The sequence below is a fragment of the Petaurus breviceps genome, unplaced genomic scaffold, assembly GCF_028583685.1.
Source record: "Petaurus breviceps papuanus isolate PSGF00001 unplaced genomic scaffold, PetGlider_PUasm1.0 208, whole genome shotgun sequence".
In the NCBI taxonomy this organism is placed as follows: domain Eukaryota; kingdom Metazoa; phylum Chordata; class Mammalia; order Diprotodontia; family Petauridae; genus Petaurus; species Petaurus breviceps.
In genome coordinates, this window is record NW_027185852.1 from 15,516,533 (window position 1) to 15,533,334 (window position 16,802).

A 16,802-nucleotide genomic window follows, 5' to 3' on the forward strand; every position below is an offset into this window, starting at 1 on the left:
CTTGCTCATTGTGAGAATATAGTAGTGTGACCCATCTCCAAGGTAAGTGATCCACAGAGTGCACAACAACTGTTTCTTTCTGAAGGACCCCCATGTCCTTTGATACTTCCCATACTTGATGATATTTTCACTATGTTTTTCAGAGCAGTATATACTTAGTAATCTTTTTTGATTGCTCAAGATCATTGCCGTCTTCTCTCAGGCAGGCAAAGGAGAACACAACAATCAAAGCTCAACCTGAGCTGGGGCCATTGGTACCCCATCATGGAAGGCAGTTTGGGGAAAATTCACCAGCTTTCAACAGTCCTGCTGATCCTAAAGTCAAGTTCAACCCTGGTTGCAGAGAGTGGAACAAAAATGGAAAGGAAGAAGACAAATCTGTCCTCACAGGAGCAGGCAGTGGTGTGAGTAATTAAAATATGATTGCTTTTTGACATATTCTTGGGCTTTTGATAGGGGAAAAGAGAGGAAACTGTAGAGGTGACCATGGAAATAGATGTATCCAGATTCACTTATGGGATCATGGGATTTAAAGCTGGGAAATACTTAGAGAAAACCTAATCCAAACCCATCATTTTGTAGCCATAAGGAGGTCAAGTGACTTCATCAGATTGAAGGATCATAAATTTAGAGTGAGAAAACAATCCCATAAATTTAGAGCTGGGTATATGCCCCATTATTTTATAAATGAAGGAACCAAAGCCTACAGGCCAAGACCATGTCCCCAAGATTATACTCACAGAGAGCAGAAAGGCACCTCAGAGACCAGCTAGTCCAGCCTCTCATTTTACAGAGAAGGAAACTGAGGCCCAGGGAGTTGAAGTTTTAGAGGTGGCAAATGTAAGAGGCCTTGATTAGAATTCTGGTCCTCTGACTCCATTGCCAGGGCCCTTTCTAATACACCTGGTTGATTCACAGAAATCTGGAGAAGTTAATTGACTTGCCTGAGGATGCGTGGGCAGCAATTGGCAGAAAAGTCCAATCCCTCTTCCATATGACATTCTTTCCTGTGCAACAGGCTCCTGGGTTTTGGAGTCAGGTTTCCTCATGCTAGATTTAACACTAACATTGAATTGCCTTCCACTGTCAGAGCTGGGATTGGAGTCACATCTTCTACGTCTAGACCCAGTGTTCTTTCTCCAATGCTTCATTGCCAATACCTCAGAGATATTAAAACTTTAATGAGAATTATAATGTAAAATTAAAAACAAAACAAAACAACTTTCTAACCCTTAGAGGTTCCCCAAAGTGGAATGGGCTGCCTTGGCAGCTAGTGGGCTCCCCCTCCTTGGTGGCTGTGCTCCCAAAGATGATAGCTTTAGATATGGAGTGGTCTTAGATGCCATGAAGTCCAATCCCCTCGTTTACAAATGAGGAAACTGAGGACCAGGGAAGAAGTGGGTGTTCTTTTGTTATGGGCTAGTCTAGGTGAGGTCTCTGCTGACTCTGGAGTTCTGTAATCTAGAGATCTAGTAATCTAGTGTGACCTTCCCATTTTACTGAGGAGCACCCTAAGACATAGAGATATTGCCCATCTTGGTTGAGGTAACACGTGACAGTGGATGAAACAGCCAGTAACATGCGCCTTGGAGCAGGTCAGTTTCCACAGCAATATGGATTTACCAATGGCTGCACAAACTGCTAATGTCTAGCCTCATTGACTCTCTTTACTCAAACATGCAACCTTAGAAGAAGAGGCTTTGGCCATCATTCTAGCATAGTGGATAGAGGAGGCAGGAAGGTCTCTGAATTCAAATTCAATCTCAGACACTTCCTCTTTGTGCGACATTGGGCAAATAAATCACTCAACCTCTGTCTGCCTCAGTACCCCCATGTATAAAATGGGCATAATAATAGCACCTACCATTTACATAGAACTTCAAAGTTTGCAAAACAGTTTACAAATGTTGTCTCATTTGTTCCTCACAATAACCGTGAAAAGTAGGTGTAATTATTATGCCTATTTTATGGATGAGGAAGCTGAGACTTAGAGAGGTTACATGACTTACCCAGGATCACATAGCTACTAAGTGTCTGAGCAATGATTTGAGTCAAGGTCTCTGTGACTCCAAGCTCAGCCTTCCTTCCATCCTGTTACCTAGTATCAGGGTAATGAAAATAGTAAAGGACAAAATGATATATTAGAGGAAGAGTGGGTCTCAGAATCAAACAGATTGGGTTCAAGTCCTGATTCAAAAACTTACAGATTGTGGCTCTGGGCAAATCCCTCAACCTTCATTGCCCTAGACAACTTTTGTGATTATAAATTGCAGAAGAGTGGCCAATGAGCTCAATTAGGAAGGGTTTTCTCATTAGGACTTACCTATATCAGTGAGGTCTCAGGTCCAGAATCAAAGACAGGGGTGTGTGTGTGGGTAGGGTGGGAGATAGGTGAAGGCCTAGATTTGGAACCCAACTAATTTTACTCTGAAGCTACTGTTGTAGGTCACAGACAGTCAGAAAGCAAGGTGAATACCATTTAAATCTGGTTCTCCTGTCTTTTGGTTACCTGGCATTTTCTCCAGCTGTCCCCAAGCCTGAAATGCTCTCTTCCCTCATCTCTGTCACCGGACTTCCCTGACTTCCTCAAGTCCCAGCAACAATCTCTTCCACAGAAAACTTTTTTTTTCTATTTCCTCAGTGCCTTGTCTCTGTTAATTATCTCGTATTTATCCCTCATGTAGCTAATTTGTACATATCTGTTTGCTTGTGTCCTCCATTAGATTGTAAGCTCCTTGAGGGCAGGGACTGTCTTTTGCCTTTTTGTACCCCCAGGGCTTAACACAGTGCCTGGCACAGAGCATGTGTTTACTAAGTGTTTATTGACTTACTGACTTTCAAGACTTTGGACACATGTCCAGATGTCCCCTGAACTTAGTTTTGTCATCTGTAAGATGAGATAATTGAACTAAATGGCCTCAGGGGTCCCTTCTAGCTCTATTTCTGACCCACAATCATATGGTCCTATGACTACAAGGGCAGAGAATCATAGGACCATAGACTTACCTCTGGCAGAATCCAATCTCCTCATTTTACATAAAGCGAAACTGAGACCAAGAGAGGATTGACTTGCTCAAGGTTGCACAGAAGTAAATAATAGAGTTAGGATCTGAACCCTGATCCTCTGACTCCTAATTAAGATGGGAAGGAGAGGGCAATTATGTAACATTCTGGACAAAGGTGGGAAAGCACATAGCAGGAGGCCAGACTTCAGGAAATAAAGATGATTAACATTGCAGCTGAACAGGAGAGGAGAGCATCTAAACACAGCCCACCAAGTCTTCTTGCTATTGTTCCTAAGGCTCTTCTGAACAAGCTGAGGGGGTCAGGGAAGAGACTTACCCACCCTCACACATCTGAAAAGTGTCACAGCAGGTCTAGAACCTACCCCCTTGACTGTGAGGTCCGGAGTTGTCTCTGCAATGGCCCCTTGTCATCTAGTCCTGTAGGTTGAGACAGAGGCTCTCTGCCTCCTCTCACAGAGCCTGGCATATTTTTGAGCTCCCAGGGTCCTTGCACAAGGCTTGGCAGGGCTGACACTGGGCCCTTAGACAAAGCCAGCCTCAGTGTGATGCAGGGAGGGCTCATTAATTAGCTTTGTCTGTGAGCAACCCTGGTGATGGTCCACCAGATGGCAGGCACAGTTGTCTGGGACAGGAGGTGAAGGTTCCGGGTGTGGGGCTCTCATTACCACCATTGGGAAGGAGAAGGCATCCTGCTGGAATAAAAGATGTGAAGAAATCACAGAAAAGCATTTCAAACCCAACTCCCTTATGCTTACTGAGTCAGCATTGCCTTGCAGAGACGAGGGTATTGGGGCTCAGTCCCTGAAATCCTTCCACTAAAGATTACAGATGATGGATGATCTTCCTAGAAGGGTACCTGTGATGCTTCCTGTGATTTAGGAAGGCACTATGAAGATTTGTCATTAGATGTGAAAGCATCATTAGAGTTCTGCAAACTGACTCATAAACAGCCTGTTAAAGCTAGGTGGAACCTTACAACAGAAGATGCCACAGCTGGGAGGGACCTTAGACCAGAGGATGTTGGAATTGAGGAGGGCCTTAGACAAGGAACTCCAAAGTGGAGATTAAGTAGTCATGGCTCCAAAGAAGCTCACAATTTATTAAGAGCTTGGGCCTGATAAGTCCAAAGATCCTTTCTAGCTTGAAATCTAAGATCCTTATGGCCTGTAAGATTCTGGATTTCCCTTGTTTATTCTAGATGCTCTTAAGTCACAGAGTCCTCTGATCGAATGGCTCCAAGGTAAGAATACATGTGACATGAATCTCGATAACAAGGCCTGTAACTTTGCAGCCAAGCATGTCCATTTAAAAAGAAATGAATTCACCTCTTTTCTTCTGCTCTTGTCTTTTCTCTGTCAGATTCTAAAAGGGGCAAATGCTCAATGTAGCTCCGTGCCCTCGGGAGACCAGTCGCTGTCCTACCTTCATGGCCTCCCCAAACCCAGCCCAATAGACTGGACCTTGGAACACATGTCTAGAAATGGCCCAGGTGGGCTCGAGGTATCTGCATTGGAGTAGGATTATTTTATGGGTATGGAGCAGGAAAGCAAAGATAGAGAGCACAGATAGATGGTGTAAATCAGAAGAACGTAGAATTTAGAATTGAGGAGTCAGCAGCTCCACATTTCTTGCTTTATTTTGTTATTAAAGGGTTTTTCGATGCTTTCACTTTTATATCAGGCATTTCTAGATTGACTCCGCCCCGTGACCTTCTTGCTTTTTCTCACAAGACATGCTTCATCTCCCAGCTCCATCCATTTTCACCAGCTGTCCCCTATGCCTGAAATAATCCCTATCCTTATACCCCCCTCCTGGCTCCTTCTAGTCTCATCTCATCTCCTACCTTCTGTTAAAGGCTTTTCCCATTTTCTCTCAATGTTATTGCCTTCCCCTGAGAATGCCTCCAATTTACCCTGCATGCATCTGGTAGATACATAAGGGTTTCCATGTTGTCTTCTCCATTAGACCTTGAGATCTTTAAGGACAGGGGCTATCTTTGCCTTTCTTTGTTTCGCCAGTCTCAGCACATTGCCTGCCATGTGAAAAGTACTTAAGAATTGTTGTTTACATGACCCATCATCCCAAAGTGGCCTTGTCTTGTAAAAAAAAAAAGAAAGCCATTGAGCAAAGCCAAGTGCAGGAGCTGCAGCCACATGCGGCTTCTTAGTCCCTCGCCTTCTCAAGGAAAGGAAGTAGATGAGGTTTTTTTCATCTGTTTTTTGGGGGCCAAGACCATCTCATGAATACCACCACATTCACTTGGATTTTCATGATCATTTCCTTTTTATTGTTGCATTCCCTCTGTATATCACCCTCTTGGTCCCATGTACTTTACTCTGTATCAATTCATTCAAATCTTACTTTGTCTGGACCGGTGATTTCAGCAGCCCCATGCCTTCCCATGTTTCTCTGAATTCCTCCCATTAGTTCTTTCTTGCAACACAATTATATTCCATAACCTCCCATATGTCATAATTTGTTCATCTATTACCCAACTAGTTTGTTTCCAGTTTGCTTTTCCTACCACAAAAAATGCTCATGTGAAGATGTCGTTACATATGGGACCTTTATTTCTTGGGTGTATATGGGATCACTAGTTAAAGGGGAAGTAACTATTAAGTCTTTTCCCCCCAAAATTCCAAATTGATGTTCAGAATTGTTACACCATTCATAACTCCACTAACAACGTATTTTTTTGCCTGACTTCTGACAGCCCTTCAGAAACATTAACTCTTTCCATTTTTTGTCAGTTTGAATCATTTGACGCATTCCTTTCATTTTACAAATGGAGAAACTAAGAGCCAGAGAGAAATGAATTCTCCAAGGTCACACCTGTAGTAAGAAGGAGAGCTGGCATTTAAACTGGGTCCTCTGACTCCAAAAGGACTTAGTCTCTAAGGCATCATGGCATAATAGAGCAAGTTTGGGAACTGCAATCGATAAGATCTGGGTTCAAACCTTGACTCATACTCTCTAAGTCTGTGACCATGGACAAGTCACCTTTCTTCTTTGAATTTCAGTTCCTTCATCTATAAAATGGAGATAACAAAACTTTAATAAAAAATGAGATAATGTCTGAAAAAAAAAGTTTTGCATACTTCCCAGTGCTGTGGAAATATTAGTTATTATTCAACACTAGACTATATTGCCTTTCATGATAGTGAATGAAGAGCGTGAACCATCACCTCACTTATTGAATGGCTTGCCCCCAGCCAATGCTTTTGGCGAGACTCTCAGTTTCTCTCCTGGGTTTGAACTTTGGGTCTTAAATCATGCAGTGCCCATATACCTTTTCGTGCTTATTAGACCTTAGTCTCTGTATGTGCTAACCAAACCACTCTCCTCCCTCTTCCTCAGACATAATAGCTCATCTCCCTGGCACAAGGTGCCCCCTATGCCTGGGACACCTTCTCCCTTCACCCCTGAATCCCTAGCTTCCTTCCAAACTCAGTTCAAGTGCTATCTTCTGCATGTGAGGCTTTTCCTGATCCCTCCAGCTCCCAGTGGCCCCTCCCCACACCCCCAAGAAATTGCCCCATATTCTGTATGTATATAGGATAACCTTATATGTGTTTATCACACCATCCATCCATCAGGAAAGCATTTTGAAGTATTTCCTTATTTTTCAGTCCTGAGGCTAAGCACTGGGGATACACAAAAAAAGGCAAGATTGCCCACTGGCTACTTATTTCACTCAATGGAATGTAAGCTCCTTGAGGGCAGGTTCTTTGTCTTTTCATGTCATGCCCAACACATAAGGGCATGCTAATTGACTCATGGGTCTTAGGAGCCCAGAAACTATGCTGACTTTCAAATAATGGGCCAAAGATACAGATAAATATTGCTACCCATTCTGGTGGCCTCTGGTTACTCCCTGGGGCTGATTTGGCTCTCTAGTCAATCAGTGAACATTTATTAAGCACTTAACCATGTACCAGGCACTGTGCTAAGTGCTGTGGATACAAAAAGAGGCAAAGGACAGCTTCTGTACTCAAGGAGCTCAGACTCTAATGGGGAACAACACAAGATGCAAACAAATACATACACAGTGAGTTATATTTAGGATAAATAGGAAATTAGGGGAGGGAAGGCATTCAAATTAAGGGATCAGGGAAGGCTTCCTGTAGGAAGTGGATTTTAGCTAGGACTTGAAGGCAGCTTAGGGAGGTCTGTAGTTAAAGTGGAGGAGGGGGGACAGTCCAGGCATGGCTGGGGGTGGGCAGGGGCAGCCAGAGAGAATGCACAGAGCTAAGAGTTGGAGGGTCTTGTAAGAGGAATAGCCAGGAGTCACTGGATCCACAAGTATGGGGAGGAAGATGTAAAAAGATTGGAAATATAGGTGGTGGCAGATGGCCAGTTGGGTGGGTGTGAGTGAGCTATAGACCTGCCTGGGATTAGCTTTTCATGCCCACTTACAGTTTTCATGCCCAGCAGTCACTAAAGAGGAGACCCAAAATACACACACACACACACACATACACACATGTACACACACGTATACACACATACACACACACATGCTTGTAAAATTTATATGTTAGGGTTGGTTTTTGTTTTCTTATTGTCTTTCTCAGAGCCTTGGTCTGAGGTCAAGTGAAGATGAGTCTCTTCTGGTGATGGTTGGAAGGGAATTCAAGGTACATCCTCCAAGTCCTGATTTGCTGGACCAGCTGGAGAAGGAATTGAAGGTCTTAGATCCCATCTCTTCAGGACTTCTTCTTCAATCCCAGCTGAGCCGACTGCTAGTAAAGCACGAGGTCCCTCTGCAGTTGCCCACTGTCAAGTTACTTTTCCAGAGGTTCACTCAGACCAGATACTCAGAATTGGTATGGCTAGCTTAATAAGATAGTGGGGGTGGGGAGAGAAAATGAGCCTTTCACTGTTTCACACAGGCATGTGCTCAGTGAGCGGGTCTGAAGAAGCCTGTCTCATCCTTAAAGTCAGAGCTTCACCTCTGAGATAATGGCCTCCCATTTATCCTGTATATACCTTGTTTGTATAGATGGGTTTTCATGGTGACTGTTCCATTACATACTATGTTTCTTGAGGGCAGGACGCATGTCTGTCTTTGCCTGTCTTTGTATCCCCAGGTCAGCAGAGTACTCAGCTCATAATTGGGTGTTGTTCAGTTGTGTCTGACTCTTTGTGACCCCATGGACCATAGCATTCTGTGCCCTTCTATCCTCCACTGTCTCTTGAAGTCTGTCTAAGCTCATGTTCCTTGCTTCTGTGATAGTATTTCTCTACCTCATCCTCTGCTATCCCCTTCTCCTTTTTTCTTCAGTCTTTCCCAACATCACTGGTTTGGCTTTTGTTTGTTTGTTTTGTTTTGTTTTTTCCCCACTGAGTCCCATCTTCTCATTTTCTGGCCAAAGTATTTCAGTTTCAGTATTTGATCATTCCAGCGAATAGCTTGAATTAATTTATTTAAGTATTGACTGATTTGATCTCATTGCTGCCCAAGGGACTCTCAAAAGTCTTCTCCAGCATCACAATTCCAATGCATTGATTATTCCATGCCAGGCTTTCATTATATTCCAACTCTCACAGCCACACATTGCTACTGGAAAAGCCATAGATGTCTTTGACTATATGGACCTTTGTTGACAAGGTGATATCTCTGCTTTTTAATATGCTGTCCAGATTTGCCATAGCTTTCCTTTCAAGGAATAAGTGTATTTTAATTTCATGGTTGCAGTCATCATCTTCAGTGACCTTTTAGCCCAAGAATATAAAGTCAGACACTGCTTCTATTTCTTCTCCCTCTATTTGCCAGGAAGTGATGAAACCAGTTGCCAAGATCTTAGGTTTCTTTTTTTTTTTTTGATGACTCAGAATAGGTGCTTAATAAATGCTATTGCTTGATTTACTCTCTGATTTTCTCCTATCCATTGAAGGTTCAGGGCAGAATCAGGAGACTTGAATTTCAATTCTACCCAACACTTTCATAGTTTGATAGTTTTAGAGGTAGAAGGCATCAAAGAGAACATCTTGCCAAACCCCCCCCACCCCCCCCCCCCATTTTACACGTGAGGAAGCTAAGGCCAATTAGGTTAATGGGTTTACTTAAGGCAGGGGTTGGTAACCTTTTTGTGACTTGAGTCCCTGTGGCACTTTGGTGAAGCCTGTGGAAAGAAGCCTTAGCAGAATAATGGTTTTAACTAGAGTGTCCATCTATTTGTTAGTCTACCTACCTATCTCTATATAGATAGGTAGCTAGCTATAGATTGATATTTATGTGGATAGTCATAATTAGGTATTTCTAGCCATGTGTACACACACACACACACACATACAATTACAAAGGACATCAATTATATTGAAATATATTCATCAAAATATTTTGCAAAGTAACCTCACAGACCTCATGAATAGCACAAGCCTATGGAGGTGATAATCATCAGAGGTGGTATTTGAACCCATATCTTCTGAATCTACTGCACCACACTACCTGTGATAGCTTTCTAATTATGTTATTATTTACTTAATACAATAAGACACAACATTGATTAGGTACAGCTAGGTGGGGCCATAGATCACAGAGCACCCTGCCTGAATGCTTCCTGAGTTCAAATCTGGCCTTTGGCACTTACTGGCTGTGTGACCCTGGGCAAGTCACTTAACCCTGTTTGCCTCAGAAGGAAATGGCAAACCACTCTAGTATCTCTGCCAAGAAAATGCCAAGTGCGGTCATAAGGAGTCAGACATGACTGAAAAACCACTGCATCCTAGGCACCGAAGACCAAAGGGTCCCTGCCCTCCAAGAACTGACAGTCTACTAGGAAGCCAAAAAGCTATGATATGTACTCTTACCTGCTAAATGTGAAACAAACTGCTCTGGAAAGTCTGAGAAGGAAAAGTCGTCACCAACTAGAGGAAATCAGGGAAAGATTTCTTTGAGTTTTTTTTTTTGAGGGGGTAATGCAGGGCAATTGGGGTAAAGTGCCTTGCCCAAGGTCACACAGCTAGTAAGTGTTGTGTCTGAGGCCGGATTTGAACTCAGGTCCTCCAGATTCCAGGGCCAGTGCTCTATTCACTGCGTCACCTAGCCGCCCCTTGAGTTAGGTTTTAAAGGAACATTTGAAATTCAGAAAAATCAATTTCACCTCCTACAATCCCATTTTTCCCTTCTCTGAAATGAGGCTTAGGATATATGCATCGCCTTCCTTACAGGAATTGGGAGGAATGAACTTTGGGAGCCTAAAAGTATATTAATTATGTTTTCTTTAATGGTAATAATGATGATACTTGAAAGGCACAGGAGGGTCAAAGTCTCCTTGGGAAATGACTTTTGTCATAGAATCATAGGTTTTGAGGTGAGAGGCACAATAGAGGCCCTCCTGTCTAACCCCTTCATTTTATAGATGGGGAAGCCAAGGCACCGAATACTGAAGGAATGACTTGTCTGGGATTCCCCAGCTAGCAAGTACCTGGGTTGGGATTGGAATACATGTCTTTCTGACTTCAGGTGCAGGGCACTCTCCATTCAACCACACTGCCTTGGTCATCAGGTTTATTGGGCTAGTTGTTCAGAGACAGATAAAAGAGATGCAGATTTGGGCTTGTTTGGGGTCTGGTCATGGTACCATTAGTGTGGAAACTCCTGGGAACAGAGCTCTGAACACAGTCCCTGCCATCAAGGAAGTGGGGATCCTGGGCAAATCTTTTAACCTTTTGTGCCTGAGGCATTTCTTTAAGAGTATGAGTGACAGGGAAAGCTCTGATCTGCATTATTAGAAAAGTTCCTTGCATTGGCCTGGGCAGTGTCAGCTCTTATTCTGTATATGTTCCCTTATTGTGTATGTGTTTATGAGGTATATTTTGTCTCCCCCTTTAAAAAATAAACTTCTTAAGAACAAGGATTGTTTTAATTTAGGTTGGGGCCTGGTCCCTTGTGGGCATCAATAAATTAATGAATGGATGGAAGGATGAATGGATTCTCTAAAGACATTTTGGAAATCTCTTTATTTTTCCATGTAACCAAAGTGTATGTTCATTTTTAGATTAATTATAAAAAGCTGCTGTGGTTTTTAAGGTTAGCTGCGTCAAACGAAACTCAAAGGAGTGAGCCCCTGGCTGATGATACCCCAGTGACAAAGGAGGAAACCAGCGATCTTGGCCCAAGGTGATCATTGCTCCTTCTTCCAAGATGGTCAGGTATTCAAGGAATCTGAGTTAAGTGGAAACTTAGGGAACTAGATGTTCCATTTCCCCCCCAATGTAGAAGCTCCTTCTAGACCCTCCCTAATGGTTGGTCATCCAGCACTGCTTAAACACTTCTAGAAAAGGAGGTCAGTGCATATAAGTATGTAGAATCATGGTCTTATGATGTAGAAAGGCCCACAGAGGCCATCTAGCCTTACCTCTTCTCCCCTGAAGGAATCTCTTTGGTCTTAACCCAGCCTTGTCACCATATGATGGGTTTCCTTTTTTCTTTTTATTCTTTATGTTTTGTTTTTTGTGTCTCCCCCCACCCCCCAGAGTTTTACATGAGCTCTCTCTCTCTCTGTCTCTCTCTCTCTCCATCTTTCTCCATCTCCTTCTCCTCTCCTCTTCTATCCCTTCCCCTCTGCTCTCCTCCCCTCCCCTCCCTCCTCTCCCTCCTTTCCCCCCTCTCTGTTTCTCTCTCTTTTTCTCTGTCTGTCTCTGTCACTTGCCTATGTATTTGATATATGGAAAACAGAAAAGTAAATTTATGAAAAAAGAAAAAAAAAGGAAAGCTGAAGCCCTTCAGTGCTCATGAGTTCATTGTTCTCCTTGGAGCTGAGACCACAGAGAATATGAAGAGGGGCCCACCTATTTCACTGAAGAAAGATTTCAGATGAATGAGTCAGGGATCTCCTTCCCTGAAGCACAGGGAAAATAGAAAAAACAAGGCAGAGAATGCTTAGGGTTGGGTTGGGTTATTTTTCCTTTAAACAACCCGGGGATTGGAAAGAGATACCAACTTAGCATGGCGCTCAATACATACTGAGTGTGTAAAAAGTGTTTTTTTAAGTTCATTCATTAAAAACTGAAGCTTTGCAGCCTGGTACCAGAGGGAATTATATTTTCCATAAGGTTTCTTTATACTTCATCTATATAGAGGACACGGGCTTCAAAATGTCATGTTAGTAAAAATACTAGCTTTTATAATTAGGATACTACTACCTAATACTGAAAATCAAAGGCTTTCCAAGCTGGAAGGGACCCCAGAGAGCATTAAGTCCAATCCCTGTCATTTTAACAAATGAAGAAAATGAGATGTAGGGCTTTTCTGTGATTTACTGAAGGACAAAGTCAGTGAGCATCTAAGATGACATTTAGACCCATTTGTTCCTTACTCTCAGTTCAATTTTTTATCCATTATACCACCATATTGTTTCTTAGACCTTAGAGTTTATCATTTGTTAAAAATGTTCTGTGACCGATGCTAGGGACATAAGAATTATTTTTATATTTGTTTTTTATTTTTTAGGCATTTCTGATTCTTTGTGACCCCATTTAGGGTTAAAGTAAGGTTGACCCATTCCTTTTTGCCTTTCTGTTCTTCCCCTACATTGTAACCATTTTCGCTTGCCTCTTCTATAAAAGATAATTTACCCCATTCTGTCTCTCCCCATCTCCTCTCATTATATTCCTCTCTCACCTCTTAATTTCACCTTTTAAGTATCACCCCTTCCTATTCAATTGGTCCTGTTCCCTCTATCTATGTATACCTGTACACATATATAAACACATTCTCATATGTATTCATATGCCCATATACCCTCCTATATAGACATATATATGCATGTGTGTGTGTGTGTGTGTGTATATATATATATATATATATATATATATATGCAGACATTTCTATTCCCTTCAACTATTCCCATACTAAGAAAAGTTTCATAAGTTACAAATATCATTTTTCCATGTAGGGATGTAAATAATTCAAATTTGATAAATTCCTTATGATTTCTTTTCCTTGTTTACCTTCTCATGCTTCTTTTGCTTCTTGTATCTGAATATCAAATTTTCTATTCAACTCTAGTTTTTTCAGCAAGAATGCTTGAAAGTCCTCTATTTCACTGAATGACCATATTTTCCCCTTAAACATGATATTTAGTTTTGCTGGGTAGGTGATTCTTGGTTTTAATCCTAGCCCCTTTGACCTCTGGAATATCATATTCCAAGCCCTTCGATCCCTCAGTGTAAAAGCTGCCAGATCCTGTGTTATCCTGATTGTGTTTCCACGATATTCAAATTGTTTCTTCCTGGCTGCTTGTAATATTTTCTCCTTGATCTGGAAATTCTGGAACCTGCTTATAATAATCCTAGGAGTTTTCTTTTGGGTATCCTTTTCTCGATTTGATTGGTGGATTCTTTCACCTTCTATTTTGCCCTGTGGTTCTAAAACATCAGGGAAATTTTCCTTGAGAATTTCTTGAAGAATGATTTCTAGGTTCTTTTTTTATCCTGGCTTTCAGGAAGTCCAATCATTTTTAAATTATCTCTCCTGGATCTATTTTCCAGGTCAGTGGTTTTCCCAATGAGATATTTCACTTTGCTTTCTATTTTTTATTTGTTTGGATCTGTTTAATAGTACTTTGATTTTTCATAAAGTCACTAGCTTCCATTTGCTCCAATCTAATTCTGAAGGAATGAATCTCTTCAGTGAGCTTTTGAGATACTTTTCCATCTGGCAAACTTAGCTTTTTAAGGCATTCTTCTCCTCATTGCCTTTTTGAGCCTCTTTTGCCATCTGAGTTAGTCTATTTTAAGGTGTTATTTTCTTCAGTCAGGTTGTTGACTCTCATTTCATAATTTTCTTGCATCATCTTCATTTCTCTTCCTAATTTTTCCTCCTCTTATTTGGTTTTCAAATTCCTTCTTAAGGTCTTCTATGGGCTGTAACCAGCTCATATTTTTTCTCGGAAGCTTTTGGTGCAGGAGTTCTGACTTCACTGTCTTCCTCCTGTTCCATGCTTTGATCCTTTTTGTCCCCAACATAGGAGTGTAATGTTGGCTTGCTCTGCTTGCTTTCCTTCCTTCATTTGCTCATGTTGCCACTCAATTACTTGACTTTTGGGCTTTTGCCACAGTAGGACTCTGCTGCCAGACAGGGGAGCTTTGTCCCAATCACTGGGGTTTTCTCAGCTGCCAAAGGTATTAGTTGGGTACCCTCCCTGAAGCCACCACACACTCTGGCAAGATAGTCCCACACCCCAGGACCTCCACCCTCGACAGCAATCCAGATCCAATCAGGGTAAAACAAGAGTGATTACCCCTCAGATTGGTCATTTGGTCCTCCTGCAATCTGCCTGCCAGAGGCTGTGGCTGAATGGCTTGGTCCTCCTACAATCTGCAGGACAAGAGCTGAAGCAGCCACATGGCTGTGGCTGCATGGCTGCTGTGCCTCATCCACTTCTTGCCCCGGGGGGCAAAGACCGAGCCAACTCCCAAACTACTGAATCCCAAAGTTCACACTGCACTGATCTATCTCTTTGTCTTTAGCATCTATGTGTTTATAATTCTGGAAAGTGCCACAGCTGCTGGTGATCTGAAGTCCCTCCAGCTGGTGGCTGGCTGTGGCTGCCCTGAGGCTAAAACTTCTGGCTCTTGAGGGGCTGGGGTCGGCTCCCAGAGCACTGCAGTGGCCACTTCCGGCCGGCCTGCTGGGCTGTCCTCAGCAGTAGGTTAGCTTCTCTGTGTCATTTTGTGGGTTCTGTAGCTCCAAAGTTGTTCATATTCACCTTTTACATGAATTGCAGGAGGTGGAAGATGGAGCCCTGAGGAAGTCCTGTTTCTACTCCACCCTCTTGACTCCGCCCATCCCAGAATTATTTTTCTTACTTCAGTTAGATCAGGAGTAGGGAATCTGCTGCCTAGAGGCCACATGTAACCCTCTCGGTCCTCAAGCTCAGCCCTTTCACTGAATCCAAACTTCACAGAAGCAATCTCCTTAGTTAAAGGATTTGTTCTGTAAAACTTGGACTCAATCAAAAGTTCATACCCAAGGACCTAGAAGGTCACATGTCGCAAGTCCACAGGTTCCTCAAACCTGAATTAGATATTTTAGGGTGTTATTGCTTTTACAGTAGAATTCCATGATTAAAGCTTACCTCCAGTAATAGTGTGACCAAGAATCTCACCTGAATTCTCTAAGTCAATTAAGGTCAAGACTCATGCTTCTTCAAGAGGAGGCCATTCAGATTGTCAATTAGACGTCAGGCTCCTTGAGGGTATGGTACTGAAGAAGCACAGAAGTGGAGAAATGAGAAGAACATTAGATCTTAGAATATTAGAACAGCTGACCCTGAATTTCAGGAGAGAACCTTAGGATATGGAATGTCAGAGTGGAAAGGAACCATAGAACAGAGCATTAGAACCAAGAAGTGCCTTAGATCTTAGAATGTTATAACAGACAACACTGAATGCCAGGAGGGAATCTTAGAACCTAGTATTAGAGGACAGAGAGACCCTAGATGTTAGAATATTAGTCCAGAGAATGTTGGGGAGAGAGCTCAGGACCAAGCCTGTCCCAGCTGGGAGGGTCTTTAAAAGCCATGTCTCAGATGCCTCTATTTTACAAATAAGACAGCCCCTTGCAGAGTGTCTGCTGTCATTATTTGTTGTGATTGCTGTTTCTGTTCCCAAACTCACCAAGCTGGTTAAAGGCAAGAGGGAACATCTCACAAAACCCACTTCATCTGATAATCTCCTTTCTACATTTCCACCAATGACCAGTTTCTCCTAGGGTGGCTTTGTGTCTCTTGGGAAAGAGGCATCTGGGAAAAGGGTCCTAAGGTTTTCAGAAAAGCTGCTGCTTGTAAAATCCTCCTGTCAAAAACAGACAAACAACAGGAGGAATGGTCCAGGGACCCAGCTTATAGCTTATACAAGACTTTTTTTCATTAATGTATTAAGTCCAGAAGAGAGCCTATTCTGGGTGTTCAGTTGTGGGGAGCCTCCAGTCAAAGAGACCTAAATGTGCTTGAAACTCGAAGCATTGCCAGTGATAGCTCGGGTGGCAGTAGCTCCCTGCATCTAAGTTAGACCAGATGTAGGAGGCATCTGGACCTGAGCCTTCTAAGAAAATCCCACAGGCTACAGGAAGTGGGACTCCTTCATGCACTGCCTCTTGTTCCCTTGATGGTGGTGGTGGTGCTCTCAGCATTGCTCAGCAATCAGAGGGGAGTAGGCATGGACCTACTTCATAGGTGGGCTTGGGTGTCAACTTAGAGTCATGGAGACCTGTGTTTGAACCCTGCCTCAGACACTGGTTATGTTAGGAGTAGAAAGAAGAGGACAGATTTGAGAGATTTCTAGAATTGATAAGATCTGGCAATGGGTCACATAGGGATGGCGGGGAGGGTAAGCATAAAGAGGTAAAGATGATGTCTTGGTGGAAAACCTGAGAGACTAAAAGAATGGTGGTGTGCTCGGCAGAAGTAGAAAAGCTAAAAGGGAGGGAGGAAAAATAATGTGTTATCAACTCCATGACCTTCGGCAAGTCAATTAACCTCAGTTATCTCCTCTGTAAAATGGAGAGAATGATGAGAGGTGTTGCCATAAGAATCAAATGACAACCTTAAAGTATCATATAAATGCTAGATAGTATCATTGTTGTTGTTGTTGATATTGCCTAATAACTTTTTCAGTGTCCTGCCCCCCCTTAAATGAATGTTCTGTAGGGCTGTTCCCCATAACCTCTTTTACCTGTCTTTCTATCTTTCCATCTTTCCATCTATCTACCTGTCTTTCTATCCATCCATCCATCCATCCATCCATCCATCCATCCATCCATCCATC

General features: G+C 42.6%; 1 protein-coding gene across 1 annotated transcript in view; it reads left to right on the forward strand.

The window, feature by feature from the left end:
• Nucleotides 1-16,802, forward strand: part of LOC138165173 (uncharacterized protein C1orf87-like) — a 63,824-nt gene that overhangs the window by 9,078 nt on the left and 37,944 nt on the right. Inside the window, exons 2-5 of the mRNA XM_069093308.1 lie at nucleotides 203-404; nucleotides 4,386-4,526; nucleotides 7,601-7,852; nucleotides 11,030-11,151. Of these exons, the coding sequence (XP_068949409.1) occupies nucleotides 203-404; nucleotides 4,386-4,526; nucleotides 7,601-7,852; nucleotides 11,030-11,151 (717 nt within the window). The remainder of the gene's footprint in view (nucleotides 1-202; nucleotides 405-4,385; nucleotides 4,527-7,600; nucleotides 7,853-11,029; nucleotides 11,152-16,802) is intronic.